We start from the raw sequence: 14,926 nt of genomic DNA, 5'->3' as shown, positions 1-14,926 counted from the left end.
CAAACCCCAAACCCCAAACCCCAAGTATATTTCTTTATATAAATACCTATAAAGAATATAGCTATAAAGGCTAAATTTATATCTCTTTAAATTCCCTACTACTAGAAACCCTATATAAGAAACTATTCCTAAACATTTTCTATATTATAGAAAAATATTAATATTCTATAGAATATAGTCTTTATAAAAATATATATATTCTAGTAGAGAATTAGTATAGGATCGAAAGCGAATTCTAGAAGTCTATATAATAACTCCCTATAGAGAAGATAATATATACCTATATATTATTAGTCTTAAAGAAATATAATACTTATATAGCTACCCTTTTAAAAGAAATATAAAATATAGAATATATACCTTATTAGTTACCTCCTTTTTAAATTATTATATACTACCTTATCTTTTTTAATATATCTACTACTTTACTTTCTTTATTATAGAAACTCCTTAATATCTCCCTAATTCTTTATCCTTTTATCCTTTAATATTTCTATTTATATATAGATAAGGATATCTATATAGGGAGGGAGAGATAATTATAACGGATAAAGGTCTATATAAGAGGGAAATATATATAAACCTATATAGGCTTAGGAAGGAATATCTATATTATCATATATCTATTTTGATATCAATCTGTAAGGGGTTCGTCATATGAATATAGGCAGATAGATTTCCTTATAGTTTAGGACCCCCCAGGGGCCCCTCCGAGACTGGTAAGAATTAGTCTTGGCACCTTATCAATACATTGTATTCCCTCTACAAAGCCCTTTGTATCTTACCCGGTTGACAGGCCGTACACCTGCATAACGTATACCTTTACAATATGATAACATAGATATTCCTTCCCAAGCCTATATAGGTTTACATGTGTTTCCCTCTTATACGGACCTTTATCCGTTACATAGTGACCTTCTCCTATACCACATCCACAGCACACGACAATCCTGTACTGTTAAATTCGATCTCTCATCGAGAGAGCTCAGGAAGTGACAGTGGCTTTCCAGCAATACCCCGCCACATGAGTGGATTGAGCCAGACAACGAACGCGCGGTTGATAATGCCGCTGAGTGCCTCGGGCGGATATTTGCTGTAGGGTATATTCAAGATATTTTGTTTAGTGATCTCTTCAACCACCAGGAGTAGGACTTTGACTCCTAGAATAGAAGATAAGGTACCCATGCATGCCTTCGTTTCGTCTAACTCGGCGAGAAGTATAATGCGAGCGATGTCCGTGAGTGCCCACGCTGTCGTAAATAGTTGTCCGAAAGATGAAGCTCGAATCTCCCATATGTGGCTGGTCACCACTGCCAGTGAAAGGAATACCGAGCAGCAAAATTGCAGAGCTGCGGCACAGATGGCGAAACGTCGGGTGGCGCCGTGGAGCGAACCCAGTGTAGCGACTGTGATAAGGTATGCGATATACAAAAGCACCAAGAGAGTGCAAAGTATCTAACTAAAGAAAGGTTATCATACAGATCGCCGAAGCTCTCATGAGAGTCGGAAATACCGATTTCGCAAAGACTACACGTCCTTGGAGCGCGACCTTCTTGATCGGACGTTGCCACGGTCTCCGTATCGACCAGACTGAGAAGCCGACTATTCCAAAGCTCGACAGCGCTATAGTTAAGATATCATTACCGAATAATAGTTGCAAATCACCAACAGCACTCTGGCCGTGGAAGGATGGGATAGAATTGACGACATCTCTGGCGTAATGGCCAATATCTGCACGCATCGTGGGAAATTGACTCCCAAAAGGCGCTCAGCGAAGATTATTCGAGCCCTTGAATCAATCTTTCAACACCTTTAACTCCTGAAGTTGATGTTTAGGCATTCATGAAAGGGTGTCAGACGCCCCCGCTTGACCAAATCAGCCGCTGCTTAGGTGGTACCACCCCCCAGGCACGACAATTGTCATCCAAAGTTCTATTTTATCTTGATGTTCCTTAATATGGAGTTTATGGGATCCAAGTCCTGGGACAAACTTCTATTTTCAAACAGTCATCTACCCGACGCTAAAGCTTGACAAAGCCCTCGGGAAGCTCCTTATGTTCAAACCACGCCGCGGCAGTCTCTGCAAATAGCCGCGGATCCTGACGATTCCACGGATGTCGCATTTTCAAATGTGTATACGCGATAGTCTCTTCGTTCAGCTCTCTCCCGATCGCCATCAACTTCACAGCATCACCCGGGCTATCCTTTGTAGGCACTAACCCCCCTTTCCCCGCTGCAACAATCAGAGTGCGCGCAGGCCATGGTGATGGCCATTGTGTAGGATGCTCCGGTGATACAATCTGGCGACATAGGTCAAGTGTACCGAGATTGGTATCAATACGTGGGATATCGGCACCATCCATTGCCCAGCTGATAAGAGGCCGGCTAAGGCAGTTCTCCACACGCAGCATCACCCACACTGCGTATGGAATATACGGCGTAAGTGATGTTTGAGGGAACATTCTAAAACCAGAGATGAAGACAGAGTTCACCACATCTGGTTCGGTACAGGCCAGGCGGATAGCGACCTGAGCACCCAGACTGTGGCCAACAATGTGCGCTGAACCATTCGCGTGTATACGGATCAGCTGGGCAATCTGACGCGCTGCGAGATCCACTGAAAATGGCGCGCTGGCGGAATTGCCATGGCCTGGAAGATCTGGGACCAGGAGGCGATAAGACGTGAGGTGGGGGATCACAAGATCCCAGTAGAGACCAGATACCAAGGCGCCATGGATTAGTACGACGGTGGTCTGGCCGGCGTTGTGTGCAGTGTGGTACAGCTCGAGAGACATGGCGAAGTGATATGAGGACCAGTGGGGGGCCTCCAACTTCTCTCCGACGGTGTGTCTACCTTGGTGGTGCCACCTTATGTCCGTGCACGATCGCCGATCCCGCAAATCTCCCGAGATTCTTGGGGTTGGGAGTAAACAACCGGGGAAACCAGTTAGCCTCGAAAGCATTCGCGAATGGTTATGAAGTAACTTCTTACACCTGAGCAGCAGCTTATTTAAATATTTTAACCATGTAGGAGGTGATCAGTACGAGTACCCAGTGTAGTACGGACGATTTATTGTATGTTTTTTATATAGATCGTCATATTCATAAAAAAATCCACTCCAACGCTTGAGGATGAAAATAAGGTGTCAAACTAGACCGTAGGAGATGTCAAGCCACCTGCCTTGGCCAATTGCTTCGCCTCCTTCGCTTGTTTGGTGGCCTACTTTTCCTCTTTGCTGATTTTCGGCCAGTTGGCGTCCGGTCCAACAAGAATCTTGCTTGGGGTGGATCACATTGAAAATGACAAGGGCGAAGAACAAAGAGCTGGAATTCCAACTAAACTGGCAAGTCAGCGGATAAATTGGAGAGTCACGACTTTACTGGCCTGATAGTCTGCGATATGGTCGCGGAATTCTTGTTATGTTCCGAATGAATTGAAACAAGTCTGGCATTGCGGTGTTTTCACCCTTCGCTTCTTTCTCTGGCTTGGATCGACTGCAACAAAACGAGGATTCGGCATCGCGTTGGGTATGTGGAGAGCCGAAATGTGTACAAGCCTAGTTGGGAGGGTCATTGGGAGCTCTGGCCACTGTCGGGGTTTGCCACCCAACGAGTTTGGGTATCGGAACTAAAGGGCTATAAATATCCTCTTTCTTTCTTTAACCTTGACTTTTCTACGATAACTACAACATCCCCTGTTTTGCCCTTCCCCGTACAAGAATATCGCCACTTTCCCCTCTGCTTTTGAATCAACACGTCGGAAAAGAAAACATGCCTTGCACTGAATGCAATGATGTGGGAATGGTTAGTACATCTATATGCACCAAATGCAACGGTTATGGCGGAACCAAGAGAGTACCTTAAAATATTCCTGGGAAGAAAGACAGGAAGATATTCTCCGACCCCGTTGAGTTAGTATGTTTTTGGTTATTCCAAATATGTAGCTACTCCTCCGTGATTCAGATATTTACAATGCTAACTGACAGGTGGTAGTTTATGCCTCGAGCCTCCTGGAAATAGCAGAATAAGATGGATCTAAAGCTGAGTTTGTAACGGTCGCTATCTTACTGTGGATTCCCGTGCCGAAGAGACAATTGGCTGGTGCGGGGGAAAGCCACGTTGGGGACTATGAGACGAAGTCTCATGCATGCAGGCACAGTGTACGACCAAGAAACAAACGTCGTTCTCCACTGTTATTCTGCCAGTAATTTATTATTAATCACTGTATTCAATTGTTTTAATACGGTGTAGTGTCAGGGCCCCAGTACTAAGAAGGCTGATGCCTGAAGTATGGTACCTGTCATGGTGCGTGGGGGGACTGTGGACTGGATAGGAGCAACGCGTGTTGCTTACACAGCCTCTATGAATCATGTGACCCACAAACCTATATATTGTCCTCGCATACTGCTTCCCTAGAGAAGCAGCTATTAGTTCCAATATACCACTGCGTATACTACTGTCTCTGTTTCCCGATCCTCCATTACATACAGCATTCCCTTAGATATTCCATACCTAGGGGTCTCACACGGACCCCTCACGGATCGATATCGAAACAGATGTGTGATGACATAGATGTTCCTTCCCGAGCCTGTGCAGGTTTGCATGTGTTTCCCTCTTGTACGGACCTTTATCCGTTACAAGATAGGCGAAGTGTTTCCCTAGATATACTAAGATCTAAAATACCATAGATATTATGATAATTTAGATAGCGATACTTCAGAGATTGCTAAATCTATAGGATTACTTCGTTAAGGCACTCAGGGGTAAGCTTTGGAAGTCGGCCTATCTTCTTCTTCTACAGTATGGTTTGATTATAATACGTATATTGAGTTTACTGTATACTGCAATTTAAACGGGATATAATAGAGGGATACGTATAGCCTTTATCTCGAAGGATACGATAATGTAGGCGTTGATCGCAGGCAAGCTCTATCTGTTGAACCATGGTTGAGGGGTTGAAGAAGGAAGAAGTGGGTTTCGTAACGTATAGTAATAATAGGGGGCGGTATATAATTTAATAGATAGGCAGTGAGAAGGAACGACGTTTGTTTCTTGGTCGCCCTGGAATACAAAATAGGAAGTTTCTCGAAAGTTGATTAGTTACCAAATTTGGAAATAGCACAAAACTGGCCATAACTATATTAGGAAGTAAACCCAAGACTGTGCGCAAATGCATAATCATGGTCTGGCAGGGCGGTTGCCCAAAAGAGGGCAATGCAGACACCACACACAGCCCCATTGGCCAACCTCGGCATGAGCCAACAGTATCGTCTGATTGAGCGAGTGCTTTACCCCTCCATACATACATGCCATGCATACATGGAGCTGTGCATTGTGGTTGGTCTTGGCCTTCAGCCAATTAGACCTTTTCAGAGAAACTTGCAGTACAATTATTCCTAGACCTCCAAAGGGCGTACGGCTATCGAGGATCTTTGGCCCAGCCCTGATAGCCAGATCAACTAAGGCAGTTCAGTTTGCCTCGTGCACAGAGCCTCGGGACCACCGAATAACGCAATGACGCCCCTCCTATGATTGAGACCTCACACTGGGCTGATGGATGGTTCAAGGAAGATGACTAAACATGCTGTATACTTGAATTGCACCAAGCCTTCTTCCCAGATATTGAATTCTCACTGGCTGCTATTTGGTTCTTTCATCACATATGCTTAAGTCGTCAGTTAACATTGACATGCGCATGGAATACGAGCTTCTATTACCCAAGAGGGTTGGAGTCCAAAAGCAGACACCTAAAAAAGATTGACGCCGAGAATGACGTTATATTGCATTGCTAACCTTGATTGGCGTGGATATGCCATGCAGGTGAAACTTCCGTGCGGCGCAGGTTGCATTACACGGCGAGACGCACAACATGAAACCTCTAATGGTCTTCCTTTCCTTTGCCACCGTGAAATGCACTTGTTGGGATTTTGTCCCTGAAAGTAGGGATAGGGGACAACGCGATGTCAGTTGCCGTCGTATAATTTTTAGCTAAGCGCCCAGATAATTTCGGCCACTTGCATCAGCATCTAGATGTCTCGAAATCTAATTCAAGCACCAATCTAGACTGTGGCGACTATTGCACAATGGGCTTCCGCCGTAGGCGTTTCACCTGGGTATATATCAACAACGACTAATGATTGGCATTCATCATCCTCGAGTTGAAAAGGGCGCTAAAGTGATCAAAAATACGTTACTACAAACTTGCAGTAGAAAAGCATTGTTTCAATTTATTCGTTTTCTACTCACATGGCGTCCGAGGCCGAAAATCATACCGTCCTGTCGGTTCTCCAGGCTCAACCCCTTTCCTGTAGCTTTTCCAATCAAGTATTGCAGAGGGTGATGGCGGTGAAGATGGTTATTTATTTGCCGGACTTACCTATTGGTCGACAGTCACATGACTTTGTGCCGTGTACACCTCACTTCCCCCGACCTGACAGTTTCTTACTCCTACCTTCTTTTTACTTTTTACTTTTTAGTTTTTATTTTTTATTTTTTTTTCCCTTGCCGCAACTCCTCGATGGCCAACGATGGCACGGAAACAACCCATCTATGATATCGGTCCATTTAGATCAAGCACCAGAAACACAGACACGCAGTTGAATGTTTATGTCTCCAACAAACGCTTCAAGATCGATCTTTTTACTTCCAGCTTCGAAAGCTCGCCTGCCCTCCTGGCCGAATATCTTCGACACGTTCAACGTCAAGAACCAGAATGGATTCCTGATGAGTCTGAGATAGATGTGGAGGGGGAATTTGAAGACCCCCTTGATGAAATGCATGATTGGATCTTGCAACCATTTCTGCCAATCTTTCACGAAATTGCTCCCCTGGACCCGAACCAAAAGTACACTCTCGAGGATTGTCTGTTTGCAGAAGAATTGCACTACACTGTGCAGGTAGTTGGAGACAAATTAGTTCCCGTTTATCTCAGCAACACCAAGAACATGAGAAATCATCTCATCGGGGCATCTTTACCATCTTCTGTCGACTACTCAGCTTTTTCTGTCTACCACCCAAGGGAAGTCCAGGTTCCAATTAGTACAGATTCAGCTGCACTACCAGGAATACCTCATAAGGTATTTATTCATGGGCAACCACGGCCTAGCTTCTTCAAGATAGTCTATGGGGGTGACATGGGTATTACCGCAAGAGAGATTCTCACTTATTCAAAGATTCGCATGGCTAAATTCGATCCCCCAATTCTCACATCACAACTGGAAGGGCTGGTCCAAGATGATGATGGGTATATATTGGGATTGGCTTTATCATACATTAATTGTGATAGAGCTACACTCAATTGCATTGATGGACATGATCCCAAATTTTCCGAGCTCCGACAAAAATGGGTTGATCAAATTTCGCAGACACTTGAACACTTTCATTCACATAATATCATTTGGGGAGATGCGAAGGCAGCCAATGTGCTCATTGATGTCAATGAGGATGCATACCTGATTGATTTTGGAGGAGGCTATACTGAAGGTTGGGTTGAGAAGGAGAAGTCTAACTCGACCGAGGGAGATCTGCAGGGACTTGAAAATATTAAGCGGTACCTTTTTGAATGAATACTAGATGACTATCGTTCTGGGCTTATACTTTCTACTGTCCGCTGTTACACCCTCTGATAGGCTAAGGCAGCAATTTCCTTTACTCTCTTTATACATTAATCTGTGATTGGTTGCAATGCTTGGTCCTGTATGCATTCACTATGTTTGCATCTTGATTCTGTGTACGTTGTCTACCTCTGCCTAATTCCAGTTTCCCTGACTTTTCGACTTCTTTTTTCCCTTGTTTCCCTTTTTCCTTAGTCTTGATTAAGCTCTTTACTAAGAAATATGCAGTACTCTAGGAGTCCTGCAATGTGACATCTACTCACTATCTAGACATGGATGTGAGAGATTTTCATCCACATATGGAGGAGAAGAGGGGTCAATAAGTTGGATTACCTAACGGGTGAAAGTATTTTCGACTAAGCGCTGTCACAGGGCAAAGTTGGAGGGGAGGGAGAGTAGTGGGCGGCAATAAGCTAGATGACCTAAAGGTGAGCGCATTTTCTAGACCGAGTATAGTCAGATCTCGAGATATAATTATATCTAGTTTTAGTATCCTCGTTCGTCGAATATGATTTTTCTCTCTTTTATGTATATTTTACTGTATACAAGAAATCGAGGACCTCCCTCTGCTTTCTCCTAGCTTCTGAAAAGTGAGGCCCGGTACTTAGTGCTTTTTCATTTATTAGACTACAAAGTTGGCGGTTAATGTAACGTCACTAAAAACCTATAATTACTTCGAACATAGAGTGTCATGATTCGCATGATGTAAAACGCTACCATATTCTATAACGAACAACCTGACATGATGTAATTAGTGGAATTGACTAAGATAGTTTCAGACCTAAGCGCCAAAGGTTCGAAGCGGCAACCGCCATGTAGCCCCTCAGTGTCGCATTATCAAGCCAAAAATAGGACAATACTATAGGCATTTGGACATATAAGCAATAAGGAAGCTTCCAAGATCCTCTTCTTGATTAAAATACTCAACGAAGACATATTCAAAATATTCTTTATCCAATTCACATCGTTTCGGTCGACAAAAGCATTCTGCACGTATTTTTCTTTGGCTTTTATTAAAAACAATGTGTGGTCGCCAGTATCGAGTCTATCGTTGTGGACATCGAATTCTCCAACGAGGTATAACATATTGTCGTTATGCTAGAGTCAACCAAAGAACAGGGAGACAGACAATGTGTGGGCAGGAGAGAACTGTCACAGATGTTGCAGTGGATTCTCCATGTGGTGAAGCGTATTGCTTTGTCCAGGATCTAATCCGCATGGGCTGGGAATGCTGTGACTGCCACGGCAGGAATTATGGCCTCAGGGAATTTTGTGCAGGCATAGTTCTTGTTGGTGCCAATCGAAGCCCAGTGGAATGCCAACATTATGCTTGTCATCGATGCCACTATGCATAGAATGGTAATTATGCCACTGATCTAAATTCTATGGACCATTATGTTCTAGATGCGCAGTAGAATGGTATAAGCTAACTTTATTCAGGTGACGATTTTCGAACATGTCGAGCTGAGATATGTGGATTACTGGACCTGGAAGGACCCGACCATATTGTTGAAGCCTTTTTGCCAAGAGCTTGGAAGAGGCATCCAGATTTTGGGAAGATAGTCAAAAATGGGCGGCTTCGTCGAATCCAATTTTGTTGACATTGGGCATCGAAGTGGATTCAAACTGAGAGCAGGTGGGAATGAAATCCGAGGTCCTGGAGACTGGCTGGCTAAAAAACCTCGCCTTGTGATACTGAGAACCGTGGCCTGTCGCAGGAAACTGCTTGGCTGGCGAAAAAATGGATGATTGAATTCATTGTACTTAAAACAATTCTCCATATCTCGCTTCCCGTTGTCCACAGAAGGAACAAGCCATCCTCTTCCGAGAATCGAGTGTTGTTTCTATCCCAGCTATGACAACGGGTACGAAGGGGCATAGCGCGCAGGGTCGTTTTCACCATATTAGGGCCTTAATGGCTGAATTTTGCCTGGCAGAAAAGTAAGGACACCTGAATTACCATTACAGAGAGCTTAGTAATCTGCCAGCCTTACCCATGAGCATGAAGCATTTGGCACCATACAAATTCAATGATCCCGACTTTTTTAGGTGGTTTCCTGGCATTCTCATAAAGCATTTCATGTTACAAGCCAATTCGATTCAGAAGAAAAGAGTACAATTCCAACCAAATTCTAAGTATAAAGAAGAAAAGGAAAAAGAGAAACTATCTAAGTATATGTTCTTCCCTTCTTATCCTCTTACATTTATCTCGCTTAATTCTTATTCGACCTTTTAGGGAGGTCCAAGTAGATCAAAGCCCGTTTTGACCCGACCCGACCCGTCGCTGGGTCGGGCTTCGGGCCTGACTTCTCAGCCCAAGGTTGGGCCACGTTACTGAAGACTGAAACGTAGGGTATGGTTATTACTAAGGCGGCTGATTATAGAAGGTAGTAGAAACTTATTAGGATATCGCTTTAAGGATAACGTTCATTCAGCCAGGTAACTGGTAAAAGGAGTGGTAAAAGGCTGGTAAGGTAGATTTAGTAGTTACCCCCTCCCTAATATACTAGTTAACGCTACTCCCTACATCGGTCACTATATAAAGAGGGGACCCCTAAGGGGTACCGACAGCCCTACCTGCGAAATAGGTATAAGAGTAGAGTCGTTACTAGGAGTAGTAGGGTACTAGAGAGGAGAATACCATAGGGTGACTACTGAGAAGAGAGGTAGAAAGGTATCTACGTTACTATCTAGGCCTCGGGAGTGCTTTTATGTCATATAGCCGCTTAGTCATCCTGCTCTGGAAACCCCCACTGCACTATTTATGATACTATCGCAAGGCTATATATCGAGTCAATCACGTACAAACAGCTCCACTAGCCTCGAAGCTGAGTCCTCGAGCAGTTCTACCAGGTTACCCATCTCCACCAGCTCACCGTCATCAAAGACAGCGACGAGATCATACAAACCAACATGCTTCAACCGATGTATAACAGAAACAACCGTCGTTCCAGGTAGACCTCGATTAACAAGCCCATGGACCCTTTGATCGGTCGCAGAGTCGGCACTACCGTGGCAGGTTAGTTGAATTCAAAATTGGAGCGAACTGACTGTTCAAGGCGAACCTGGCTGTTGCCTTATCTAAAACTAAGATTTTACTGTTTTTGACTAACGCGCGCGCAAGGCAGAGTTGCTTCTTCTGGCCCCCGGAAAGAGATTCGGCGCTTGTATCGTCTTCTCTCCTGAATCGCTCTTTAACGGACTCCCATAGTTCGGCTTGTTCTAATGCTTCGATGACTTCTCTGTCGGAATGCTGATTTTCAAGGTCAACATTGAGTCAGATTGATCCTCCTAGGATCACTGCATCCTGAGGGACAATAGAAAGTGCCGAGCGAAGAAGTTTGTAGGGGACTCGAGTTATATCTTGTCTATCGATCGAGATGGTGCCGGATATCGGATCAAGCATGCGGAAGAGAGCCATGCACAACGTTGATTTTCCGCTTTGTGAAACCCTGATGTTAGTTCAAATTGTTTTGACATTCCCGCGGAAGCTGCTTACCTGCCACTTCGGCCACATATGACAATCTTATTTCCTGCCGGGATAGCAAGTGACAGGGATTTGACGGCGAGTGAACCAGAGCTGTTTTCAAGTTAGATATTAGCTGCGACTAAGTATTTCGAGCCAATATTATCCACTGACTCGTATCCCAGACATACTTACTGCATTTGAATGGCCCCTAGCTGGGGCCAGCCTAGCGACGGGCTAACAGGCTAGTCTGTGGACTCTTTCGGGGTTTCCTCGGAGAAAGGTTTCACACGCTCAACTGCGGCGAGACTATTCTGCAATATACACCACACATCAACCAATTCGGATAAGCTTGGTCCAAAGCTTTTCAGATTGATCAGCGCAACACCTAAAAAGCCACCCGAGAGGCCACAAGTGGCTGTTGTGACACCAACTAAGATCAACGCTAGACCGAGATTCACCAAATTTAGTACCAAACCCAGCCATTGCTGCGCACAGAGGAGGAGATAAAACGGCTTCTGTGATGCATCGAGTGCTATGGAAAGCCGTTGCTCAAATTCCTTCTGCATATCGAAGGCGCGAACCACATAGGGGCCGTTCAGCAGTTCAATGAACTCCGTGTACAACAGACTCTTGGCTTCGATATCAAAGAACCGTAATTGTCGTGACTTTCGAATAGATAGCCGTTGAGTGAGAATACAAAAGCCGCGGATGAAAGGGATGGCGGCACCAAGATGACGTGAAGACACAGCAATGATAACGAGTTGTGCCACGCAGGTTGTGAAGGCTAGAAATATTAGTAAGTCGCGTGGGCAGGTATTTGGAAGACACAAACTGACAGATAATAGTGTTGGCGAAGGCCATAGGCAATTCCATATCGATTAAAGCCATATCCTGACTAAATCTGTTCAAATGGTCAGAAAAAGCTGTTGATATTCAGCTTATCGGTTGAAAGACGAACCGGTTCACTGTGATTCCTGGATCTGTAGAAGTGAACACAGATGCGACGGCCCTGTGAAGATGTTAGCAAATCTGTTCACTAACAGCTTCCGAAAAGGATACCCACCGCTCAACAGTCTGGACCAGTTCCAAATGCAGAGACTTCGCTGAGTTCTTCACCATGTTGCAAAGCATGAGCCTGTTTAATGTCAGACTAAGGAGCGAGTTTGTGATGATTGAGACAAACCATGAAGCAGTAATCAGGGAGAAGACGGCCAGAAATCCAAAAACAGCGTATACCCCAATCCAATAGCCCAACCTGTTATTAGGGTGGTCTACATTAGAAGCAGTCCACCATTCAAGCCAAATTTCTGCAAGCGAATGAGATGAGTGATAATCATCGAATATCGACAGGTGATGACTCACGGGGGAACGAGGAGAAGAATACATAAGATACGACCAGAAAGACGGCGAGGCCCAATTTCCTGAAGCCCAAGGAGGCAAAGTGGTATTTGTATGCCCCCAGTTCACCTTTCCGGGGGTCGCGAGGGTCGGAAGCCGCGGTCTCAAACCTGGCTTCCAGGGCGAACGCGAATGGATTCTGGGATATGGAAATGGGCGCCTCAATAGGAAGCTTCCCTGGACCGATTGGCTTCTCTGAATTCTTCATAGCGTCGGCATGGGATTTTCGTTCGAGCACAGTGGTATCACCACCGAGAGTGATGATCTGGTCAAAGAGACTTGAGTTTTCCACTAATGTATTCTTGTTATTCTCGCATATTTGCGTCGGTTATTCTAAGTTCTTACCATTTTGTGTTGCAAGGATGGCTGTTGTACCCGTCTGCTTTATCAAGCCATCAACACCCAGCAAACGATCGAAAATATGCTGTATGGAGAGATTATCAATTCCCGAAAGGGAGTCATCAAGCAGAAGAAGTGGGCGACGCGAGTATATGGCGCGCGCCAACGACTAGCGGAATGTTAGCTGTGACTCTCAATGCAGCATTGAGGTATGCTAACAATTCTCTGCTTCTGCCCTCCACTCAGGCTCCTGCCTCCACTGCCGACCATTCCTTCGCTCAGCTTCTGGATGATTTCCTCCAATGCACAAGCATGAATTACGGTGTTGTACCAGGCTTCATTGTACGGCATGCCGGCGATGATGTTATTCCGAACAGTGTCGTTTCTGAGCCACGGTTGTTGTGAACAGTATGCGACACCGGTTCGTAGGTCAAATGCGGAGTTAACTTGGATAGAGTCAAGTGGACATGGAAGCTCTCTCAATAGGGCCTCAAAGAGAGTCGTCTTACCGCATCCAGAAGGTCCAACCACTGCTGTTAGTGTCTCGCACTTGATTTGGAGGTTGAGATCCTGCAATATTGGTTCGCTGTCTGTAGTGCGCCAGAACCTGCCGTCCACAATACGGATCAAGTCACGACCCAGAGTTATCGAGAATGACTCTCTGCTGCTACTATTGAATTCAATATAATTAGCACAAATTTCCGCTTATAAAAAGGGATGAAATTCCCATTGGTACGATACATACACTGGCCTCGGCTCAACTGACGGTATTTTCTCAACAGACGTGGTGGCAGTCCATCAAGTATCTGGTGTCATTTCGGGCATCGCGCTGGAGGAAATTCCCTATGCGTTCGAAGCAGGCAAGCATTGCAATTACGCCAGGTAGACTTTGAATCAGAATACTAAGCGGACTGCTCAGGAGATTGAAGATCGACAGCGCTGGGAACGCTGTCGCAGCCAAAAGTGTATTTCCATGATGTGAAGCCAGTGCAGTATATACTGCAAAGCCCACCATGGAGGAAAGGGTTGGTGTGGTGAATGCTTGAATGGAATCAGCTTTTTCATGAACATACAGAGCCCACACTGTGAGAGGAACATACAAAGGCCAGTTCCAACAGCCAGGAAGCGTCGCATGGTCAATGATACAACGAGCTCGGTTTCCCGTAGGCCCTGAAGCAGCGCGGAGGAATATTTGCTTAGACCAGACATCTTGATGCCTTTCATCGACGTGAGTATCTCAGTGGTAACGCTGAGACGCTTCTCCACGGCCTCGACCCAGCGCTTCTGTGCGTTACTGATGCTTTTACCGAATGTCTCAATGACAAGCATGCTACCTTTTACCTGTCAGCATGCTAATCTTTGAACTTTTCGAATATAACTTACAGACCGATACCACAATCGGAGCGATGGCTCTCCCGCTAAGCTGCCGTTTCAGAAGCCACAATGCCACACTGAATGTAAAGAGACTGACAAATGATTCGTGAACGTAATGCAAGCCTTGTATAATGCGCTCAACATCGGTACTCATCAGTGTGAGTGGTGCCATATCGGATTTCTGCAGTTCAAGGGATTTTCGGAAAATAAGAAGAACAAGAGTTCCTCGTATAGCGGTAATAAAGCGCACAATCTGGTATTGGCTATATGCCGTTGTGAGCTAGACATCGTTAGCAAATAAACTATAGTTTTATTCGGCAATCCAACGTCGCATAACTCACCGTAATTCCTAGGTAAACCAATCCGTACGCGACGAGGAGCCCCCATGCCACACTCTGAGGATACATATGTATTCTTGACTCTCAATTTGTCATAATTACACCCATAAACGGTCAAAAGTAACTGAATACCCCAGAAATCCCAAGTGATAAGATGAAATATAACCATGTGCGTTCGCTCCGGCATTCTGACTACAATCACATTACCTTCTCTTGCAACCCTTTTAACAACTGCACAACACGAGCCGGATCCTCCGTTTCAGCATGAATTTCATCCCACTGCAAATTATTAGCGATACACAGCCTTCCTGTATCAATAATTTTCATACCTGATTGAGCACCTTTGTCAAGACAGGAGATCCTGTCAAAGAATTCGTCACTTCAAAGTAATCCTT

At 44.8% G+C, this 14,926-nt stretch overlaps 3 protein-coding genes across 3 annotated transcripts; all 3 read right to left on the bottom strand.

The window, feature by feature from the left end:
- Positions 1 to 972: 972 nt before the first annotated feature.
- LCP9604111_6590 (uncharacterized protein) lies at positions 973 to 1,741 on the bottom strand (the record flags this gene model as incomplete). The annotated part of the gene is made up of 2 exons (XM_039074528.1): positions 973 to 1,406; positions 1,480 to 1,741. The coding sequence occupies 2 exons, from the start codon at positions 1,739 to 1,741 to the stop codon at positions 973 to 975; spliced, it is 696 nt and encodes a 231-aa protein (XP_038927640.1).
- A 280-nt stretch (positions 1,742 to 2,021) lies between these two features.
- Positions 2,022 to 2,795, bottom strand: LCP9604111_6589 (alpha/beta hydrolase; the record flags this gene model as incomplete). The annotated part of the gene is made up of 1 exon (XM_039074526.1): positions 2,022 to 2,795. One exon carries the CDS (start codon positions 2,793 to 2,795, stop codon positions 2,022 to 2,024), a length of 774 nt encoding a protein of 257 aa, XP_038927639.1.
- An 8,529-nt stretch (positions 2,796 to 11,324) lies between these two features.
- Positions 11,325 to 14,600, bottom strand: LCP9604111_6588 (uncharacterized protein; the record flags this gene model as incomplete). The annotated part of the gene is made up of 13 exons (XM_039074525.1): positions 11,325 to 11,866; positions 11,919 to 11,983; positions 12,041 to 12,091; positions 12,146 to 12,217; positions 12,266 to 12,389; positions 12,445 to 12,771; positions 12,826 to 12,988; positions 13,039 to 13,265; positions 13,329 to 13,389; positions 13,604 to 13,860; positions 13,920 to 14,153; positions 14,203 to 14,473; positions 14,535 to 14,600. The coding sequence occupies 13 exons, from the start codon at positions 14,598 to 14,600 to the stop codon at positions 11,325 to 11,327; spliced, it is 2,460 nt and encodes an 819-aa protein (XP_038927638.1).
- Between the last annotated feature and the right edge of the window lie 326 nt (positions 14,601 to 14,926).

This window comes from Penicillium roqueforti (assembly GCF_015533775.1).
Source record: "Penicillium roqueforti strain LCP96 04111 chromosome Unknown scaffold_17, whole genome shotgun sequence".
Lineage (NCBI taxonomy): Eukaryota > Fungi > Ascomycota > Eurotiomycetes > Eurotiales > Aspergillaceae > Penicillium > Penicillium roqueforti.
This window is presented reverse-complemented; position numbering and strand designations above follow the sequence as displayed.